The sequence below is a fragment of the Anarrhichthys ocellatus genome, unplaced genomic scaffold (genome assembly GCF_004355925.1).
Source record: "Anarrhichthys ocellatus isolate YVR2014 unplaced genomic scaffold, GSC_Weel_1.0 scaffold60, whole genome shotgun sequence".
Classification (NCBI taxonomy): Eukaryota; Metazoa; Chordata; class Actinopteri; order Perciformes; family Anarhichadidae; genus Anarrhichthys; species Anarrhichthys ocellatus.
Window position 1 is genome coordinate 1,588,524 of NW_022280090.1, and position 23,059 is coordinate 1,611,582.

A 23,059-nucleotide genomic window follows, 5' to 3' on the forward strand; every position below is an offset into this window, starting at 1 on the left:
TTGCACGCTGACTGTGTAATCTAAGTGGACAGAGTGTTTTGATTGTTGGACCAAGCAGGAAGTAACACTACCCGGTGAGCGCGGACCACTGTGGGCTTTGACTACACTCAGAGAGCTTCTGAAACAATAATAACTCTGACTCACTCTCACTCAGCTCCAGCTGGTAAAATTGGCAGGAAAAGGAACCCTTCCCACAGCCTTGAGAGGGCCAGTTAGTCATGCAATAGTGATACCAATATTGCTGATATTTGGCAGTGTAGCACAATTGTAAACGGAGCTAAAACACAGTTATGTGGCTGACATGGTGGCACATGTCAGATGAGGAGAGGGAATATAAGGTGTGGCTTTGTCAGATTGTTCTCAGGTGTTCTGCCCTTTCATTTAACCTTTGAGGTTAGGTCATGAGAAGGTTGCGAGAGTTCAAGTCCTACCTTAATGCGGAAAACACTGTGTTAAGTTACAGTAATACGGTCTGGTGTTACTGCGACGATGTGGCCGCAGCGATCGTCCCAAGCCCTATACCTTCCACTGTGCCCTTGGCTGATAAAGGACACCCCCTGTCCTCCATCCTGCTTCCTGTGCCGGCTGCTTAGAATCCCAAATGTCAGCGGATGGCTTAAGAAATGACAGCTGCCGCTGCATCTTGAATGTCCGCCGCCACATTCCGAGAAGTGTTGAAAAGGACGAAGTGACATTTGCAGCAAGGTTCTCTGAACATCCTCTTGTCTCCACCCACTGTGTTTCCACCATGCCATGTTTCCTGCCCTGCTGTGCCCATGAATCTACATAGGATACTAGTCTGCTTACCAGGCCAAACATCATGCTGTGTTTGACATTCATCATTTATTGATGGGCTGCTCTTCATTTGCAGCGGGAGAGTGCTTGGCTTCTCTGCTCTCACACTGGCTGATCCATGGGGAGGGCTCTCCCACTGAGGGCCCACATTTACTCGGCGTGCTGGGTGCACCGCTGTTGACTTATAATGGTTGTGACACACAAAGACTTGCAGGGTGTTTTTTTTTTAGTCCTCTTTCCATTTTGTGAGCATTTCACTCTCTGCTTACACTTCTTCTTCCATTCTTGCTCTAGAGGCAGAAATAAAATAATGGAAGCGGAGTGAAAGAGAGCTCATAAAGGGAGTGAAAGAGAGCTCATCAGAGCTTCTTAACCGGAATATGCAGCTGACTGCAACAAATCTACTGTACAGAGATGTGTTATGGGAAGGGAAATGCAGTGAAACCACAGTTTGTTTATCCACGTTTGTTGTGCATTTAAACATAACTCATCAAGATAGTCTGAACCCTGTCTTGTAAACCTAAACTAATCCTTTCATGTGTTTCATCCTGCAACCACTCACACAGGACTATATCCCCGTTCTCATATAATCTGAATCTGGCATGGGATTAATTTGCCTCCATATGCAGCTGCAGCTGGTTAATTTGAGCTGTAAGAGGGCAGTGATTGAGCTGTGATGGTCGCCATTTCTAATGAAAATCTAACATTTTCCTGTGACGTCAATGAAATGCTTTCTTACAGGGATACATGGCATGGCACAGGTAAAAGGCCTATACTGTATGTATACTGTATGTTCATGTGTGCAACTTCTTTTACTTATCCTTGGAAATGTGAGGAAGTAAACAAGTCCCCATTAGAATGATGGCATCTCACTTGTGAATCTGCTAACTGCTCTTGTCACAAAATATATCAAGTCGATTCTGTAGAACCAGCTGTGTGTTGAGTATATTGATTCTATGAACTCTCACACTGTCTAAAACCTACTCTCCATTTCTTCGCCGCATAGAAGATAAAATAAAGATTAGATAAAAATAGTTTATCTGTTTTACGATGTAAACCACGATTTGCAAGTTTCAGTAATAAATGAGGCAGCATCTCAGGCTGCTCTGATTGTTGCTGAACCCAGATGATATCCTGAGGACACATCAGTTGGGTAAACCTAAATTGATGCTGTGTCCCCACTGACAAGGTGACTAAACCCTCCAGCACTGGCTTGTTTCCCCCTCATTGCACATTTACAACACTTGTAACGCTTCAGTGACATGCCATTGCTGCAAAGACTAGAAAAATCGATTTGTGCAAGCGACTGTTGAGAGAGCAATACTCTGTCTGTTCCTGTTGTGCTGTAAAGTTGTTTCCCCCTGGCTTTCAAGATAGACAATAAACTGAAGGAAAACAAGGAATTCTCAGTCTTCTCATCTCCGGACACTTTGGACATATTTGTAAAACCTGGGTAAAACAGGAGGGTGATGTTGCTTTCAGAATAGGTTTTTCTTTGCCCTGAAGCTCTGTAGCTGAAAAACAGACATTGGGTTCAAGCCAGCCGGGTTGGACATCCTGGTTTACTTTTCACTCAGCCACACAGTGCACAACATACACAGTCCATCCTGTTCTTCAATGGCTTCATAAATCAGTTGATGCAAGAGTCAATTTCACCTTAATTTTCTGTATAGATATTCTAGAAAACCATTTTTAAAATCAATTTAAATGTTTGAAACAACCAAATAGTGACCTCTTTTTACCAGCATCACCTGAAGAGGTTAGAAATCAGTCAAACAATTTCAACAACTTAGGTTAAATTCTGGTTAAGTTGGAGAGTATCTGGTTAACTAGCTTTCAACGCAATGTTAAAGTTGTTTGTAATGAAAGTAGAACTGATAATTACTAAAAAACAGTCAAAGCTTGTAAAAACATTTTCTGATGTGAGAGGTTCATTTTTGGGCAAAACTTCACATAAAACAATGTGCAATGTGCAAATATTGGTTAAATAATGATGGAACAGTGTGTCATCAGAAATAATCAAACGTCTCTGAATTCATCCTGTTTTGATTGTGCACGATGTCATGATTAAGAATGTACAAAGGCTAAACATCCTACAGGGTAGAGTTTTATTTCCAAGTATTTGTCAATGCAGCTCTGATATGCCTGGATGACTAACTAGCCGGCAGACTAAAAGGTCTACTACCCCCATACAAACACATTTTTTAGGGCTTTTTACGCTGACAGATTTGCTATCGAGAGACTTTTTCCGGATCACATTTGGGGATTGGACATCTGCATGACTACCCTTAGCAACAAAGTGGCCATTATGTGCGCCAGTGGCAGTGCTCTACTTGCATTTCAATGTGAGGCATCTCCATTTTAAGCATCTCTAAGTCCATTTCATCCGAGCTGCTTAGCGGTTAATCAGCTGACAGAAACAGGGCAGAGGAAATGTACCCTTTTTTTCCAAGAAAATATTTCCCTGTTGTTCTGGCCTTGCAGCTGTGAGGTATAAATACAACAAGGGAAAAAAACTTTCGGCTGAATGACGAATTAACTGAGTGACATTAGTGACTGAACCAGATCTACAATGACAACGGGACCTGAACTGTACATTTTGCATGCCCACCTTCACGTCCCTTATTTCAACAACGATCTATGTTGCTGTGTCGTTTAAAACAGTTCTGTTTACACCTTAGCATGACTCAGTCTGCTGCAGTAGGATGTAGGATGGACATCTCATCTTACAGTGTTGTAACACTGGATCACAGATCTGGTACCCAGAAGCAGACTCGGGAGGCGGGACAGGTGTGTTTACTTGGCAACATCGAGCAACAAGAAAGGAGTCTGACCAGACAAATGAATCAGAAGGGGTAATAATGAGGAGGCGTAATGGTAATCAGACCAGGTACAGACGGAGAGAACACAATATGGTTGTGCCGGTTGTAAATGAGAAGCGGCTTTTGTAGATGTCCTGGGTCAGGTGACTGAGGCTGGAAACTCGGTACTGACGCCTGGTGGGCAGGTGTGGAATTGCATGTCTGAATTAATAAGTGGTTTGTATGCACAACAAACGTTAATCACATAAAGACATAAATTGGGGGGAAAAACACTGAGATACTTGTCACCATATGACAGGTCGCAATAGTAATCCACATTTACAATCGTAACTGATTGAAGACCACTATATTTGCTAAAATATTTTCTGTGTCAACAATAAAAAAGGGTTTTAAAGAAACAAATGGTAACGCTTCATTATAACGCCCCTGCTTAGCATTTATAAGCATTATATTGTAGTTGATACACAGAGCAGATAAAATAAGTTTAACCGAGCAAACAATTAACATTAAACAAGTAAATAAATAATCCCATATCTTTATTGTAAATACACTGACATCTTTGCCAATCACCACAGAAAAAGGTTGATCAGAGATGAATATTTATTGCAGCAGTGATGCCAGGACGGGCAGAGATTCAAGTGGGCTCTGAAAATGATTTATTATCTTCTGTTTTATAAAGTAAGAGACTCTCCTTCACATCGGCACATCAGAAAACATTCTCTAGAGATCAGTTACACCAAACCAAACTGCATGAAAAGGATGGTTTTTATTTTTAGAAAAACATCGAACCGTCCATGAGACAGCAACTATTCAAATGTTATTTGTAAAACAGCAGCTCAATATTGAATTATTATAGTAGGATGTAATCTGTATTTGCAGGAAACAATTGAAGACATTGTTTAGATGATATATGCTGACTCTGATTAAAGAGCTGCTCTCCTCTCTGTGGCACAAAGTAAACATCACAAAAGCTGCAGACTTATCGGACTGGAGTGGACGCCTCGAGGAAGAAGTGGTATTATTAGATTACCTGTGATGAAGTGAGTTAGATGTTTCCATCTGCCTGGTCGTTATGAGCTGCAGGTGCGTTCAGTTTCATCCGCATGTGCACTTCAACATGTGTGCAAACTTGTTTTTTAATGCATTCAATTTGCATCGTGAATATGTTATCTTCCGGGGAAATCCACAATTACCATCCACGGCAGCACGACTTTCTCCGAAATTTCACGCTTCCCTTCGTCTTCACGGGTCTAATTCGCCGTCCCCCTGCAACAACCTCGGTCTAATTGCATTTACTTGTTGGAGCAAATCCCATCTGGGAAACTTAATACACATTCTGAATTAATCGTCTTCTCTCCATTATGGATTGAGTCTAATTGCACCGCTGTTTTTCTATTTAACATATTCAGGTCATAAAAATACATAAATGGAAAGGCAGATCAATTAATATAAAGAGGAAGCAAGCTGGTGATCTGTTATGGCATTTTTACCCCACACCAAACCTCACAGTGCTAATGATTGGTTTGCAGATACAAAATAAACACAGAGGGATAAAAGCTAATGGTGCGTATTTAACAGTTAACAGTTTTCCATTTGAAGACACTAATGAAGCTTCTCCAAAGGGCAGGCTCAAACCAGTGAGGCGTACTAGCAACGGCTTGCTATTGTCAATAGATTACAAGCAGGTGAATAGATTAAAAATAAATGTATGGAAGGAGAATAGAATGCAGTTCTTAAAGTAGTAGTCTAAGGACATAATAAAGTGACAGCATCAGAAATGTCTTCCATCGTTCAGATCTTTCCAGATACAACCAATCGTCATTTCTTCACACTGTGGGAAGTGACATCACATGTTGACAGCATGGTTCAGGCACGCCTCCCTGGAAATAAGGAGAGAGGAGAGGGCACGAGATAAACCGTGGTACATTCGGAGGCATTCGTTGGACTGGCATGGCTGTGTGCTGCTCAGCACTGCGATCTACATCCATGAGGCTCCTGCCTGGACATTTGCATTCCCTCTGCACGGCAACACAGCCTTGATACGGCGCTGGACAGAGCGACGTCGAGCCGTGCTGTGCTCTCACAGCATGTTGCAGGGCATTGGGGAGATAGAGAGGGAATAATAGGGGGGGGGAACCTTACCGCACACTTGAGCGATGTTGCGTGAGCTTCTCTCTCTCTCGTTTCAGACCGTCTGCACAGGGACCTGGGACTAATGGAGGGATACAATGATGTTGCTCTTCGCTTGTCATGCTTGAATCACAGCTTCATATATCCTTTTGTGTCGGAGACCTCATTGTCTTCGTCTGTCACTGCCGCCAGATCAACTGTGGGGTAGTGTGGCGGACAGAGCCCCCTCCTCAACCCCCCTCTCCCTTGTCTGTGCCCCTGGCTTCTCATCACTCCCGGCTCGCTCGTGTCTATTTACCTGTCTCGAGCCCTCCCCTCTCTGTTGAGCTCCGTCTTTCTTGCTCTCCTGCTCCCCACTGCTTACTATCTCCCTCTCTTTGCTCCTTCAAAGAGGGCAGTCTGCCGTTCCATCCAAGCAGCTTGTTACATGACCTCCCGGAAAACAGTTTTTGCCGCTGCTCTGCCTCCTCACAGTTCCTGAGCCCTTCCAGATTTCCATCTCTACAACGGCAGGATGTTCCTTCGCGAGGATTGATCCCCATCAACCCCTCTTCACTTTCCCCTTCCCCTCCCTTGTCCTGATCTCCTGCCCTCTGACCCTCACCCTCTTGTTCTCTACCCCCGCCCTCCCTCTCCTATTCACCCTTACCCCAAGCCTCTTTCCCCCTTAATTCATTTCACCCCCTCGACCATGTTGCCATGTGTCCGCTGGCTCCAACTTATCCTCATCTTGCTGTCCTCTGTCTTATGGACCCGGGGGGAAAACTGCCCAGCAAACTGCAAGTGCCCAGATCCTCACACTGTCGACTGCAGCGGCCGCGGGCTGACCCGGCTACCCAATGAGATCCCCTTGGATGTGCGCAGGCTGTTGCTGGCCGACAACTGGATACCCCGCATCCCCTCGGACTTCCTGGTTCTGTACAGCGACCTGGTCTACCTGGACCTCCGGAACAACTCCCTCTCCCACATAGAACCGGGGACTCTCAGCACCTCCTCCAGGCTGGTCTTCCTGGACCTGGGCAGCAACAACCTGACTGAAATCCCCAAGGGGACTTTTGGGGAGTCTCGGAGCCTGATCAAACTACGGCTGGGCAACAACCCGTATCTGAGCATGGTGAACGAGGATGCCTTCCTTGGCCTCACCTCTCTGAGAGAGCTGGAACTGGAGCGTAATGCACTGTCTACGCTACAGGTGGGGGCACTGAGTCAGTTGCCCTCCCTGCGGGCGGTGAGGCTAGAGGGCAATCCCTGGGTGTGCAATTGCAACTTTGCCAACCTGTTCGCATGGCTGATGGAGAACAGTCACAAGCTTCCAAACGGTAAGTAGCAGCATCTAAGAAGCATTTGCTTCCCATGTGCTTAAGCCAAATAATGCGTATCTGAGCACAACATACAACGGTATTATTACAAATCCAATACAAAAACACTGCTCCGGTCTATTTATGTTTTCCCTGTAGGAGAGGGAACCCCCCTCCCCCTCCCTTGTTCTAATTTTGTCTCTTTCTTCCTCCCCTCCCTTCTCATATGATGTGTGAGACTGACTATGTAATATGAGACAATATCACTGGTTTTAAAGTGAAAGGATGCTTTGTTTTTGAATTTGATTTATTTCAAAATACAGAGCAGGGAAATTCAAACTGCGTCATCTAAACTGGAACAAGAAACAAATCAACTCATTAATTAGGGCATCTTTGCTTGCAGTTTCTCTGGTACCACATTTCACCATGCATATAAACATTGACCTCTATCCTGCGTTGTATCGATCCATTTGCGGCTTATATTTATATAATACGTATTTATGTAATATCAGCCATTTGGTCGACGCTATAATTCAGCAATATCATCAATTATTTTCTTCCTACACCAATGGAAATCCAACCCCTTCTCCACTCTATCCATGTGAATTTTTAGGCCCATACTAAAGACTGTGATTCGGCCTGAGGGTAGAGTTAGATAACAGGGCTGAAGTTTTGGTGTGCTCAAGTGAACGTGTGCATGTTTATCTGAGGAACAACACAAGACAAAGGGGATCGCCATGTCCCTGTAGAAGTATTCTTCTGCGGGTACGATCTGCTTACATGGAGCTGATTGGTCTCAACATCACAAGCTGTTGAATTCTAAAAAGGTTGCGAGATATAAAACACAAACCCTCACATTCTCTGCAAATATTATTCATGTTGAGAATCTTAGACACCTTATTTAGCAATGTATTCACAAATCATTATAGTGTTTTTTTCCAGAGGAGACCATACATGGTTTGACTGAAGGTCAGCCATATGTATATTACCATTAGTGCCCTTACAGAAGGACAAAGACAGCACTTATCTCAAGTGCAAGCCAGCATGTGGGAGCAGAGTAAGGACACATAAACAGATTGGACAGTTCAGCCACACATGACGAGTAGCTTGTGCTGTTATCATATTCAGACCAGAGTGCAGATTTGACGTATGACGTGATTTATTGTAATCTGAGAATTTGATATGATTGTGGACATATGCCCATGGCTGTTCAAGGTGCATCAGTTTGTAAATACAGTACACAATGTTCGGGTGTTGTGTATAAAGGTGTAAAGATTAGGAGTGGGCATGTTTATATCTGACAGTGTTCCAAGGTTGTTGGGGGTGTGAGATGGTATGTACAAAGAACAGTTTTTGTCCAAAGCATGAAAAGCAGTGGAGTAAACTATTGTATTGACATTATGCAAAAGATTTTTCCAATTTGCAAATTTAAATTAAAATCTTACTCTGCGTCACAAAAGCTTTACTTCAACTCTCTTTAAAACTGTTTAGCTTTTGCTGACAACTCCAAAGCAAACTTCCTATACACATTCAGGTCATGGTGTTCTATGCCACTGATGCTGCTTCTGCTTTCCTCTACGGGCTTCCTCCATTTCCCCCGAAAGCAGACAAGTTTGGGCTTGTGAGGAAGCAAAGTTGATAAACTGGCAAGAACACCTAATTCCCCCTGGTAACGCGCTGCAAATGCATTAATCACAGGTTCTAAGTGTCGTCAAACCGTTAGGCATAATGAATTGCATCAGCAGCGCTGGCCAGGCAGACATCAACAACAAAGAAGAAGCCGAAAAGGCCTGGCCAAGCTGCTGGCGTGGCTGCCAACTGGCCCCAGCGATCACACATTCTGAAATTGAGTCAGTAATGTGTATCTCACTTCATATGCAGCTCTTATATCCCCATCAGTGGCGTTTGCTTTACGACCCCAGAGACGAGTCCACCGGCTTTGACAGAGCACACGTATTTGTATGGGACATCTGATGCAGTCTACATTAAGTCTTTTGTGTTATTGTATCATTTTCATTGGCCATTAAAAAAGGTGTCTGGAATGTACTTTGTTGTGCTAATGATGCAGGGGAATTGGATGACAAACAACATTTTAGCAAAAGGAATAGTGATTATTCTTCACTTCAAAGGGAATGAAAATTAGTTCTGTAACAGGTCAGAGAGGACAAAAACATACCAATGAACCAAAAATGATCTTTTAAAACAAGTTTTTGCGTACTATATATAGAATAGTTGCTCTATTTTTACAGTCAGGCAAAGTATGACAACAAGCTATCGACAATGGAATATGGTGCATCTCTGTTTGCTAATATTACAATCTGTCGCTGCCGGTCGACTTCTAGTTTGTAAACAAAATGATCAAAATTTAAGAAGTCCTAACCACACAACCTCTCAAATACCGGTTTTGACTCGACTCTTCCACTACTATTTTGAGCTCTGCAGGGACATTTGTGCTGTAGTGTTGCACAGGCCGCTGTTAAATAAACACAAGGTATCAGGGAGGATTAGAGCAAGTCGCATGCTACCGTTGCCTTCGTCCCCCTAAGTGCAAACTGACAAACACGGCTGGTTCACACATTCAGGCGTCGTACTGCCAGACCTCATTAACATAATGACTGAGCTCTCCATCGTGGAAAAATGCGTTGACCTATTCCCTGGAACACTGTGTTGGAAGTGGTTACAAAATAACAGATGGGCACTCATTAGTGAATGGGGTCGACTTGATAAGCTTTTCAATATGTATCGACTCCAACCAACACCATGAGTGTGGGTGCTTCAGCTTAATATCTCATTCATCATAGAGGCAATCAATCGGACAAACATGAATTACTCTTTAAAATGTACATCAGTGTGCTTTTTCCGTCCGTGTGGGTGTTGCATCCTCATGTCTGATTCATCATACAAGAAATCATTGACCGCGCCAGAAAATGACATTTTAAATATTCAGTGAATGTGTCCTCTCTGAAAGCCAAGAGATCCACTTAACTTCAAAACATAGAACAGCTGAAGCTGCTACAAACGATCCCTGTATTCCTGATAACTCCGTGCTTATTCAAATATGATTCTGGATGCGGTGCGTTTAAACTGGTGATGTCTGTTGAAAGAACATAAAAACTAAGGAAACATTGTATATAATAACTATAAACTCTAAAAGCAATTTAGAAAACGAAAGAAGTAAGAATCAAATCTTTAAAAAAACAACAACTTTTGCTGTCGTTAAATTAAACCTAAAAGACAGTAGTGTTCCAAAGCAGCATCTGATTTATGGCCTACGTCTTTCATCATTTCCTTTTAGTACTAAATACTATATTAATTTCTTCTATACTATTTGTAACAAATGTTTATTATGAATGTAGAATGGATTTGGGACACAGATTTCATTTGACCATTAAAGCCATCATCAGGACAAAGTACAGGCATTGGGAATCATCTAACCAGCTAAAACAAGGGGTGCACATAGATTTCCTCAACATAGCGTTCATCTGTCTGACGTCAGGATTTCAGAACTTTCAGTGACCAGCAGAATAATTAAACAGAATCTTAAACTAATTTAAAAAATAGTCAATAAAACACAGACAGAACTGTACTGCTATTTTAGAAGTCCTCCTGAGATACACATCCATGGTTCCCTCTGCGATGGCCTGCATATTATAGCAGCTGCAGAGCCCGTGCTGTAAACCCAATTCCCATTCCATTTTTCACTCCCTGATTTCCCCTGTGATTTCAAGTTCGCAAAGCGGCACACTCTTCTGTTTGCATGAGTTTGATTACTGCAGGTCAGCATGATGAGTGGGTGGAAAACTCTTTAAAATTCTGGACTTGTTTTTGGATAGTAAAGAAAGAACATATCTATCTACCTCTGTGCGTCAGGTATTTATTTTGAGCTGCGAAGGATCAGACAGACGTATAGGTTTTTAAACCACCAATCAGGCTCATAAATGTTTCAATTGCGGGATGAGTGTAAACATGATCCACTGCTGTCTCCAGTGCTCTTGGGTTAAGGATGAACAAAGGCCATGTATAATTCAGAGAGACACAGTTCTGCGGCACACTGGCCGGGGTAATTGGAGCCAGACCTGCCTACAGGGCAAGGCAGGCCAACTCCCATGAGAGACTCAGACTGAAGCCCAGCTTGGCATTTCCATCAACACTTGCCATGACCTGCACAGTGTCACTACAACGTGGCAGTTCATGTGACGGGGTCAAAGTCAGATTTTTTTTTTTTACCCTTGCAGCCTATCGAGTTTCTCCCCAGAGACCTGTTAGCGCACAGCAGGGGCGCCTCTGAAAATACAAGCAGCACTACATGTCACACAGGTGATGCCACGCAGCCCCACGCAATATTACTTGCTCTATCTTTACGAGTGCGTGATGAGAAACTCTGTTTCATTAACACAGGCTGACGGCTTATTTTATCTTGACCTAATTTGATGCTTATTTAAAGTTGGGATGAGAGAGAGAGAGCGAGAGCTGGCAAGGTTGAGTAGAGTGTGGATAGGTGGACGGAATTACACAGTGTGATAGCATCAGCTGCTGCGTGCACAGAAGCAGAGAGGGATAATCTGTCTGTCAGAAATAAAAGGTGAAAAGCCAATAAGGTTTATTTCACAGGCAGTGTGCAGCGTCGTGTATGATGGATACTCTCCTCTCTGCCAGTGTGTAGTCGAGTGCGAGGCCCAACTTGCTTAGACATGCATATTTAGCACTTTCATCATAATGAATTGTTAAGTGTTTTTTATTGATTAAAAATGTGAAATATACACCTATTCACGTTTTAACATGTCTCTCTCATGTTTGGGAATTAGCTCATATGTGTGAATTTGTTGCTTTGGTGATGAGACGTTCTGAGCATGCCCACATGGTGCGTGGATGTCAGTGAGTCTCCACACAGAAGGAATTCCCTCCTGAATGATTCACCCTCGCCTCACTGTCACACGGATGCTTGTCATTCTGTGCATTCGCAACACACATTCTGTTCCTCTCCGACTCCTACTCTTGCCCTCTTCTTGTATGAATCTCACATCATTTTCCCTTCAGATTTCCCCTCAGACTCTTTCTTCCTCTGCGATCGCAACTGAATAATTCTTCTATCTCTCTGTAATTATGTCCGCCTGGTTCTTTAGAATTGGACCTGAGTGGCACAGAGAGGGGACAGCTCTGCGAGTCATTATCCCAACTGGATTATTCTGCAGGAGTTGGCAGATGTGAGATTGTGGAGATTCTGCCTTGGTGCAGAGATCAATCTGGACAGACATGTGTGGTGTTGAGGGAGGGAGGAGAGACAAGCCTCCAATATCAGACTGTCACAGCGAGGTAGATCAATCACGGCTGAGACGGCAGATAGCCTATCCCCTCGGTTGGCTGTAATCCTGAACGTAATCCATCAACTGCCCCGCGCGCCAGGAATGTAACATAGCTGTGTGGGCCGACATACCTGACAGTGTGAGGGCATGATTTGTGTTACATCACGGTGGCTGCTCTGGCCACACTTTGGTGATCACAGTGGTGTTTGCGGATGTTTATGAACTCTGAAATATTGACATCTAGCTTTTATTAAAAACTGCCGTCCACGGAGATACTTTATGAGCACGAAACTATAAAGTCCTTTTTAGCTGTGGTATTTATTCGTGTATATGTGTGTGCTGAAAATGTGGGTGCTGATTGTTATTATAATAATAACAACATTAATAATATTAATATAAATACAATTATTTGTAGTGTTATTATTTTTATTTTATTTATTTATGTTTTATCCAGTGAGTTTTATTTTCTGTTTCTGTTTTTTGAAGTTTATGCATCAAGGTTGTCTCTGCCACAGTCAGTGGGATGAGGTCTAAATTATTCAAATTAACAGCTTTCATTATAGGTTTTTTGCTGAAGAGACTTGGACTTGCAGGAAAACTACAAGCACATGCTCAACCTGCATTTGACCCATTCATAAAATCCCTGGCCATCACATTACACAGAGCCAAGCCTGCAGCTGTAGTTCTACACACAGAATTACATTGAAGGAAATAGGTAGCAAATAAAGTTACAGGTATAAGCAGCAAACAAGGTTAGTGTCTCTCCTACCTTATAGACTGCTGTCAACTCTCTGTTGTCCCTGTCTCTCTTAAGCTTGCTCTATTTCTATTATCACTATTTCTATATCACGTTACATAAATGTTCAAAGTCAACCAAAATGTCCATCCTTTTATATCCGTTTTATAATACCAAACATTCTCTGAGTGTAAACAGCTGACAATATTAAAAGAGATGGCTGCCTTGCCAAAATTCCCAAACTGTTGGCGCCAAAAACGTGTGTGTTTGAGGGTCGTAGATGTACATTTTAGCAAACTAACGTGTGTCAGTCAGCTTACATTTATTATCTTTGGGCTGCTATTTCTTGAGTCCTACTGGCAGCTTTAAGTCCAGTGTGTATTGAAGACACAAGTTGGAACGAGGAATAGCATATGATTAAAAACACATGTTGTAGAGCTAGAATTAGCAGAAGATGATGTATTGAAACATTTAAGTAACTTGTCAATATATACTTTGTGGCTTTTAGCCATTTAGTATGGTAATACTTAACTCACACAGTACTGGCAGGATGGGGAAACTAGTTTAACCTCCCTTTATTTGGATTTGGGAGCACATTATTATATGATACAGTAGCAGTTTGTTATCCTTGTAGTTACACAAGGTTAATGGAAAGTGTGCGTAAATTTGCTATTTGTATTGTTTGATATTTTTGTAGTGATTTGTAAAACCATCAAAATAGCTCCTTTTTAATGGGCTGAATTGATTGTACAGCAATGGATTTGACTGCAGTCATTTTGTTGCCAGTTTGTTGACATTCTGATAATTGTGTTTGCTAAGTGGAAGATATAAGTGTCAAAAATACCAGGCTGACCTGGCATAAGCGTTTTCAGAGCTGTAGTAGGTTAGGCTGTGTTTAAATACAGATTTTTGTTGGACAAAAAGCAGCCCACAGTCAGCAAAACAAGGAAGCACTTCCATAAGTTTTAGTGTCCTACGTCTCAAATCTGAGGTCACATTCGTTAAGTCTGGATGCCCTCCCTCAGTGAAAGATGTGCATATCTTGTCCCCGACAAGCTGTAATACCGAGAAACTATAATCATGCTGTTTGTTCCAGAAGATTCCACTTTGGGACAAATACCACAGCTGTTCAGTAATCCCCCTTTTGTCAGGCAGTGTAATAAGCCGGTGTGCCCTATTGTGCAGTTTGAGTTCATAACTGCAACAGTAAAAAGCCACTATCTCTTCCTGCAAACCCTGTGTATTTTACTGTAGGGTACAGTCAATGTGTAATTGTATTCAAATAAATGACAAATATATGACTAAATATATATGTGCATATATATTTCAGATACCCAAAGTGCAACTTCTGGGATGGTGTGCTCATATCGAGCTAATTGTGTTACTATTACCAATAAAAAGAATCAAACCTTTGTCCACCATTGTTCTGACCACTAACGCCGTATTGATTATAATATATGTAATTATCCTGTATCCTTTAGTTCACCGGGATAGTTTCAGTCGCAGATGCTATTAATCAAGTATCTACTGTCGGACAGGCAAGACCAGACAGGACTGTCTCAAAGGCTGAGGTGATCTCTGACTGTGAATATGAATCATCTATTCATCACATGCACAGAAAGACAGGATAGGAGCTCCAGTATATTGTATTCAACGTTTTCTTTGTCATTATGTGACACAAAAGATGAAATTTGTGTTTTTTTCCACGTAAACTGTTAACTGGAATTGATTACAACGAGGTCAGTGCATTCTGTCGGTTTCTGCCACTTTCTGAATAACCTATTTGCAACTTGAATTACTTTCTCTAGGGATATATCTCGTATATCTCTGGAGTTACCGTATATAGCAACCAGTAGAACACCGCATTATCAATAAGAAAAATAATCACACGTTGCTTTTTTATATAAAGCCCAAGGACCAACAACTGCCATCCACAAAATGCTGTGAGATAAGTTGCAAGTGTCGCAGAAAAAAACAAAATAACAAAACAACTCTCTCCCTAAACACCCTGCTGAGTCAAAATGTGATTTGGAAACTGCACTGCTGTCTACAAAGTGTGAGCCATATGGTTAGTAAGCAACACCATTCTCTGAATATTAGATTTGAAACAAAACAAAACATTTTCGCTTTATAACTGTCACAGATTAACCATCTCGTATAAAGGGACATGCTAATATTTAGGGTCATACTTACATTTTGGTTTTAACACGTCATCTTCTTATACTCTGTCTGAATAAACCTGTATTGACCTATCTGAAACGGCCAGTTTTAGCTTTTGTGTCTGGAAAAGTCCATTCTGCTCTGTTTGGCTTGCGAGAAAGATATGGTGCCCCTTAGTTTTCTCACACTAGGCTATGAATTTGTTTTGATGTTTGATCTCATACGGTAGTCATGCCAGGAACCAGAGTGCTCTTCTGTGGCTCCACCAGGATTGGCTCCCAATCAGTTTGGAGCCTCATCCTTGATGCTGACTCACTTGATGTGATGCCGATCCAAGTTGCCTGAGTTTTCTGCGGAGCATTTACAGCATGCAGTTGCTTTATTCAAAAGCTCAGCTCGTGTCAAAAATTGTGAAGATGACTTGGGAATTGAACACATTGTTAAAGGAAATGTGTACAATGGCCCCCCATCAGTACCATCTATCTATTGACTCATTTACTCTGGCTGTCTCTGCTTCGTAAAGTTACTCCACTGCTTATTTCAGGTATTACTGGCAAAACCTCACCTCAGTAAGTTCATGACTTGCTGCACATTGGTTTAGTTTATACAGAAGTTAGCCTGCTACAACAGTCCCAAAGGTACGCATGAACATGGCCGCCGCTCTGGCGATCTTGCTACGTTGATTTGAATGGGACTGCCCGTTCTAATCCCATTCTATTTCTATGGTGAATGACATCTGATGACAGGAAGACAACATTGACCCAAGCTGTTGCCTGGCAATGCAATTCTGTTAAAACGCTCGACTGAGCAAATTTATCATGGTTGAAATTGAAGTCTCGCAATGAATGTTCAGAGCCAACGCACACAGCCACAAGTCAAGAAGGTGCTGGATGCAAAGAATTGAGAATCAAAAGAGATCAAAACATCCCCGTGCTCCATTGCAAATACTTACTGTAATAATACACAAATAGTTTATTGTCAAAGCTTTTGGTCACACAGACCTTCATCAGAAATAAGTCTACAAAACAGGCAGAATCATTTCAAAATGATATATGTTAAGATCAAAAATGTGATATAATAAAAACAACTTGAATTGGCTTTTTGATGTGGGCGTGTGTGTGTGTGTGTCTCGTGTCCACTAATTGGATGTTATAGGAAATGTGAGAATCTGTATCTTGTATTAAGGGATTAGTGTCACTTTTATCAAGCTCTTAAAGAGTTCAGTTACAACCCTAATTAATACTGTAGAGAGTCAATCGGAGGAGCATGGAAACCAATTCCATGCCTTCACTAATGTCCATTATTTCTTTTTCCATTGTCACTTAAAACTTTTGAAGCTGGTTCAGGCTTTTTTCTTTACATATCAAGGGACTGCAAGCACATTATTTCATTGTTATTTTATTCTTGGAGTTTATTTATTGTAATATATTTCTATTATTCTCTTTGCTGAAATAACTGATGACTCATTTAAACACAGTTTCAATTCAGAATGTTGGCAGTTTTGTAGCAAATCAAATAAGAGAAGTCATAACATTTTTGTATTATAATGAAGCATATTGCGAATTGTGCTGACTGTTGAGCAAAGACTCAGAATTGATGTACTGCCAAAGCGTGTGCAGTATCAGTGGAAGCAGCCACCCACATTCATCTCTACCCACCTATAACTGAACATTCACATCAATATATCTAGTTTTTCCATACAGTCAGTGCAAATATGAAGGTAGTTACTGGCTGCATGGATTATGGTGTGAAGTGCTTGCAGTGCAGTAAGCGTCATAGATTGGTGTTGCGTCTCTAATGAGCTCTTTAAATCAAACTCGAAGGTTAACAAAATTGTCAGTTAAACAAGTTGAATCAAAGAGTCTGTAAGCTTGTGAAAGTGAACTCCGTCAACTGCAGCTTCAGCGGTAGTATCAGTGACCAGACTTTAACATGTAGCAGTGTTCAAACTACCTAATGATCCAGGCTCCATCTCATTTGTAGTCATGAGTTGGAGGAGAAGACACACTGGAAGACTTGTACCCTTGAAGTACAAAAGATCCACCGTCCTCTCCCATTAAAATGATCACCGAACAAAAAACTAGGTGAAAGTGACCGGGACACGGAGAACAGCACTCTGTGATTTATTGTACTTTCATTGTGAGATGACTCTGGTCAAGGTGCCCCTGTCTCAGACTTTTAACTGATATGTCAGTACATTTCTGAGATGCAACCAGTTGTAGTCAATTGGGAAGTGAATTCTTAAAGATGTGCCTTGTGCGGCTGAAATTAAAATTAATTAAATGGTTGTTCATTCCATTTTCCAAACTATGAACAAAACATGCAAAAAAATTAGTCTTGTTCTCAAAGAAACAATAACTCCTAGGGCAGCTCACACTGCACTACAGACATATAAGGGCACAAATAAAGCCTCTCTAACAGTACAAATGACGTGATTTAAAATATTCTGTATATAGATATATACTTGACAATAGACTATACATTTACATTATCACTGCGCTTCAGAGTTTCTTAGTAGTTCAACTTAATTTCCACATAACCTGCAGTCATGATGTGGGTGGGTGTATCGTATACACAGTGCAACTCCATCTCGTAAGTGAAGACTTCTGATTGACCTTACCGTTATTAAATCAGCTCCCACTCTTAGGACAAACAACTGCATTGTCGTGTTGAATTCACATCTTTTACAACACAACACTTTCTGAATTAAATACTTGAGCGCAAACAAGACGCCTTGCAAAATACGCACTCTATCTCCAATCACCAGAGCTCTGATCAGGTGCGAGCTGCGTCTCTGATGAGCATATATGCATCACATTAAATTATCTTGAGGGAAATAAATGACTTCGTACATTTGTGGAGCACATATATGCAGCAGCACTGCGTGCTTGTATGATGTCATTTCTGAGTGGCTGCCGTGCAAACACATTTATCTAAAATGTCCATAAATGTGACATTATTCACTGCACGTCTAGTAAATCTGTCTAATCACATTTCCGGTTTCAATGCAGGGGTGGAGGGCATGGAGTGCTCCCTCCCCATGGATGGCAGACGTGTTTCCCTGACCCAGCTCTCCAAGGACAGCTTCCGCGAGTGCCAGGCCACACTGACTCTGACAGACCTGCTCATCATCATTTTCTCTGGCATCTCCGTGTCCGTGGTGGCCATCATGACAAGCTTCTTCCTGGCTTCAACCGTTCATTGCTTCCAGCGCTGGAGCAAAGGCACCAAGGGTGACGAGGAGGAGAGTGAGGAGGGTTGAACTTTAAGGGTCCTGTGGTCCTGGTACTTCAAACAATGAGAGGACACCGCAGACTGTGCGACAAGTTTCATGTTGTCTCCTCCCTGGTGCATACCCAGAACTGTTCAACGGTAGGATCTCGCCCTGATACGGTTGCAGTTGTTTCCTTTGCACATGAAATATGGTAACACAGGACATGAGCCAAAGTCCCAATAAAAATTAGCAGGTGCCCTGCTCCACTTGCAAAATGATATTATAGAGATCGTATTTTTGGCTGTGACAGCCTGTAGTCGTCTTTTATGGCTGCTGGCTCTTGGCTCAATGTTGTAGGTCTACATAGATATAGTAAGAACAACACCTTTATAATAGAACAGTGAAGGATCACAAAAAAAAAAGAGATGTTGCTGCAGTGCTTTCACATTAGTATTAGACAAGGTGATAACTTCTCAACATGTAATCACATTAGATTGAAATCCTGTAAAGTGACGTCAAAGTTTTAGATGATTTTCATGGAGATTTTTCTGCGTGGGGCAGAACCCGTAACCCCGTAAAAAAAGGATGTCATACCGACCAATGACCTCAGTAATTAACTGCCTATACCATGATATGCTGGCATATCCTGCCATTTACAGTGTCTTTTTTTTTCGGAGCCTCACTCAAATTCCACTACTGTTGGCAAATATTGTTGTTCCTTCTGCATGTGAAATTAAACGAGGGCAGAGGTGTCAGTCGAAGAAGGATTTGGATGTCGGTAAGATGTTACTGCAGGTAGCTGATATATTGTAGGCAGGAAGAGTTTCCAGTGGGTCTACACATTCGTTCAGCAGTATATTCATTATATAATCACAAATATATGTACAAAAGAAAACGATGTACACTCAAACCAAACATTTAAATCAAAAGGATGTACTGTATGTTCCTTAGATTGATATCTGTGACCTATGTAGAAAGATAAAATAAAAGTATAATCTTAAATTACGGCAAATACGGTATTAAAATAGAATTTACGTAGAAATATAGCGTCAAATAGCGCATCTTTATATGGTGAACCTAATATTAGCAAGCCCCTAATTACACTATGTAGACTGGTTTTGTCTTCATCTGCCAAAGAGTAGGTTTAGGTGAGGGAGAGATTGCATACAAGGACTTTGTTGTGGATCTGTGATTATAGTGAGGTAGGGAAGGCGGCACTATAGCCAAATCACGCTTTGTATACACATATTATACTCAAACAGTCATGGTCTCCAAAGATTAGCGTTTCCTTCTAGAACCAGCTGTATTACTTTACTTCACACATGTGGAGTCTTCACCTTCAACAGGGACTTCAGAGCAAATCCAAGGTTTGTCACTTTTTGGAATATATAATTTAAGATATCCAGAATTGATACATCGTGGACTCTCAGTCAGCTTTTTCTCCTTTTAAGAAAATATCTTCCAATATCTTGTGGTGAAGATGCAGATTTGATGTCCTGGAAAAGTCTCATAAAAATCTGTATCAACAGCATCAGCATTCACAAGAGCGGCAGTACAGCGCAATCTAGATTAAATAAAGCTGCGTCCTGAACATTATGGGTTCCGGTTTGTCATTTGCATCCTGTATGTTTAAATCCTCCATTAGGATTTGGAAGGCTCAAAGCTTTAAAAAGGGTATGTTGTATTACTTCCCACATTCTTGTAAGGCATGAATAATTCACCGAAATTGAGATATGAACCAGAAAGAATGTCAAGCCCTTAAATGCAAACAAGAAGACAGGAAAAGAGTTCTAATTCATGTGTGGTTAACAAAAGATAAAAAGGAATTCCAAATGCCGTGTCGGTTAAGAACAATTCATAACACTCAACGTGTAGCATCAAGAAGCACATTTTGCATCAATGACGAGAAATAAATATTTATTTTTGTTATTTTTTATTTGCATCAGCATCAAGAAAGCACAAAGATCTCACAGAACACTAATGTGATTCTAATACACTCTTTTAAATGAAGTGACACGTCACAAATTGGTACCATCCTCCTGTATTGTCACCGTTTGTTTTAATGTGTATCGTCACATGCTGTTTTGAAAATGTCGCATTCTATAAACAAGAGTTGTACTGTATGAATGTTTGGGATCTGCCAGAATTCAAACGGCTACTGATTTGAAGACAAATCTATTTGAAGGCACATTTATGGGCTAAGCTAATGGTACATTTCAACATCAAATTAAGTGCAGTCCTAAAGGCTGATGCTAATGAATTTCATTTCCGCCATTCAGTATTTCTTATGACGACAAATAACCTAGAAATTCACATGGAGCGAATGAAGGTGTGGATGGGACGTTTAGCAGCTCCACTCCCAATTAAAAGGTACAAAACCGTAATTGATGTTGTTGCATTAGAGGGAGCAGGTTCCCATTTTTGGAAAAAGAAAACCATTTGAAATCTAAATACCACAACAATAGCTAAAGGGAATTCATGAAATGTATTGGTTTCCCCCTCCGCAGGTGAGAAACTGCTTTCTTAACGGATATCTGGGGGTGCAGACTTCAGTCAAGGAATCAGAGGGGAAGTTTTTATACATATCATTATCATGTCCAACTACTGTGTAGTTACTGTATAACAACACATTGTTATGTCAGCTTAGCTGTTAGCTTGAAGCATATGTTAGCATGACACTTTTTTCTTTCTCTTACTCATTTTATTAAGTAACAAATATCAGCACATTAGAGCATGCACTGTTGAGCTATCTACAGTATCAACTTCAGATTTATGTCTATTTTTCTATTAAACCTTTCAGAATGAAGAATTTATTTACTCTGTCAGTCCCCAAAGTCATGTTCTGGCATTGCACACCCTGAGAAAGCAGCTTGTCTTGACATTGCTTAATAAAATACCAAAATCCATGTTACCGTACGTTTTGTCAGATAAATGTCAGAATGGCTCAAATCTAAATGAAGTGACAGAGACGAGCGTGACCTTGTTGCTGCAGCTGAATGCATTTCCAAATGTCAAACAGACCATAATGTGTAGCTGTATATATTGATGTTTGGTAAAAAAGAATTACAATAAAATCCTTTGTTTCTGTCTTCTGGTCTGAACTTGTATCAGTGTGTCTAATAGGCAGCGTGATCATTTATTATTAACGTGATATGTCAGCATACATCCTGCACATACCTGTGATACACACCAACCTGCTGGAAGTCATATTTAAATAAAGGGCTGCCCTACATGCAGAGACTGACAGAAACAGTAACAGTGGGAATGTGATTCTCATACCTTCATATCTACTGCTTAGTGTTAATAATGACTCAATAATAATTCAGAATCTCTTCCTCTCGTTTCCTGGAGCTGACAGATTTTTGTCTCGACACAGCAGCAAATGAGAGCAGGCTCTTCAGTAAACACGGCTCAGTGTGTCATTTCACACAACACTGTTGTGTCGTGTGAAATGACACACTGAGCCGTGACACACTGCAGGTATTCAAATGGCTGCACTATTTTTGGAAGGGGTGTTGGAGAAATTAGACTTAAAAATCAAAAAGTTATCCGCCTGCATTACAATTATCCGGCCTGCTCACGGACATCGTCTTACAATAAGAGTACAATAAGAGTTATGTGCATTAGGACAATCTGCATTAAATGAATTGGCATGCAATTCTGTCCCTCAGCACATGGATATTTGTTTCCTGGCTGCCTCCAGTGTCTCTTTATGTTTTTGTTGCAGCGTCATGTTCTTCAGCTCACACGAGGCGCTGCTCTGAGGATTCACTTCTTCGGTGGACTGTGCTTCTTTATTCTTCCCTCATGCTAATGATTCATTTCTCCACATGAGGCGGTCTAACGCGATGGTGTGCTTTTCTGCAGAAGTCTGACATCAAAAGAATCACAGGATGAAACCAAACTTCACCCTCAGGGTATCGACAAAAAAAAAAGCAGTCAGGGCAGAGAACAATAAGCATAGAATCATTAATGAAGATGTTTGAGATTCCAAACAGGAATTGCCACATTTGGACTGCGAACAGCATTATGAGAAAGACTTGCACATGCTGTGTAAGTGCACCACATGTGAAGAGGCCTGTGAGGGTGGTGGTCGTGATGAGGATTCTCCTGCAACCATTTACCTCATTTGGTTGTCATGGCTACACAGCCGGAGGCCCGAGCACTTGGACGCCGAGGCGGGAACAGGGAGAGGGAGGGATGCTGGGAAGCATGGCCCTCAGTGAGGCTGCCTCGCCTCTCTTTCCACGCATCAACTAACTGGACCTGGCATTTCAAAAACGGAAGAAAAAATAAAATGTCCACAGCTCTGTGACCCTGTGAACCCATCTGTGACTTTCACATCCATCTTCCCACTTTGATTTGTCTGATAGCTCAGATTAGGATATCCATTTTAGCAGACGCGTTATTGTTAGGAGAGCACTGTATGTAGTAATGCCAGTGAATTGGGAAGGATCATCAGAGACTGTTGAACTTTTGCGCCTCAACAGTGTGACTATTTTGCTCCGAGTACAATTGGTTTATTGTAGCTGCCCATAAAAAATGGCGAGAGATTGAATCAAACCAGGTCCCTTCATTCCTACATAAACAAACAAAAAAGG

General features: G+C 41.5%; 1 protein-coding gene across 1 annotated transcript; it reads left to right on the top strand.

Annotated features, from left to right (window-relative positions):
- The first annotated feature begins 5,481 nt into the window (after positions 1-5,481).
- On the top strand, positions 5,482-21,776 carry lrrc38b (leucine rich repeat containing 38b). The gene is made up of 2 exons (XM_031871761.1): positions 5,482-7,066; positions 18,256-21,776. The coding sequence occupies exons 1-2, from the start codon at positions 6,439-6,441 to the stop codon at positions 18,504-18,506; spliced, it is 879 nt and encodes a 292-aa protein (XP_031727621.1). The 5' UTR covers positions 5,482-6,438; the 3' UTR covers positions 18,507-21,776.
- The last annotated feature ends 1,283 nt before the right edge of the window (positions 21,777-23,059 follow it).

Excerpts from the sequence above, each read along its gene's own strand:
- lrrc38b (XM_031871761.1), top strand. The coding sequence starts at position 6,439 with ATGTTGCCATGTGTCCGCTGGCTCCAACTTATCCTCATCTTGCTGTCC. Across the intron at positions 7,067-18,255 it reads CAGTCACAAGCTTCCAAACG|GGGTGGAGGGCATGGAGTGC; the intron begins GTAAGTAGCAGC and ends GTTTCAATGCAG.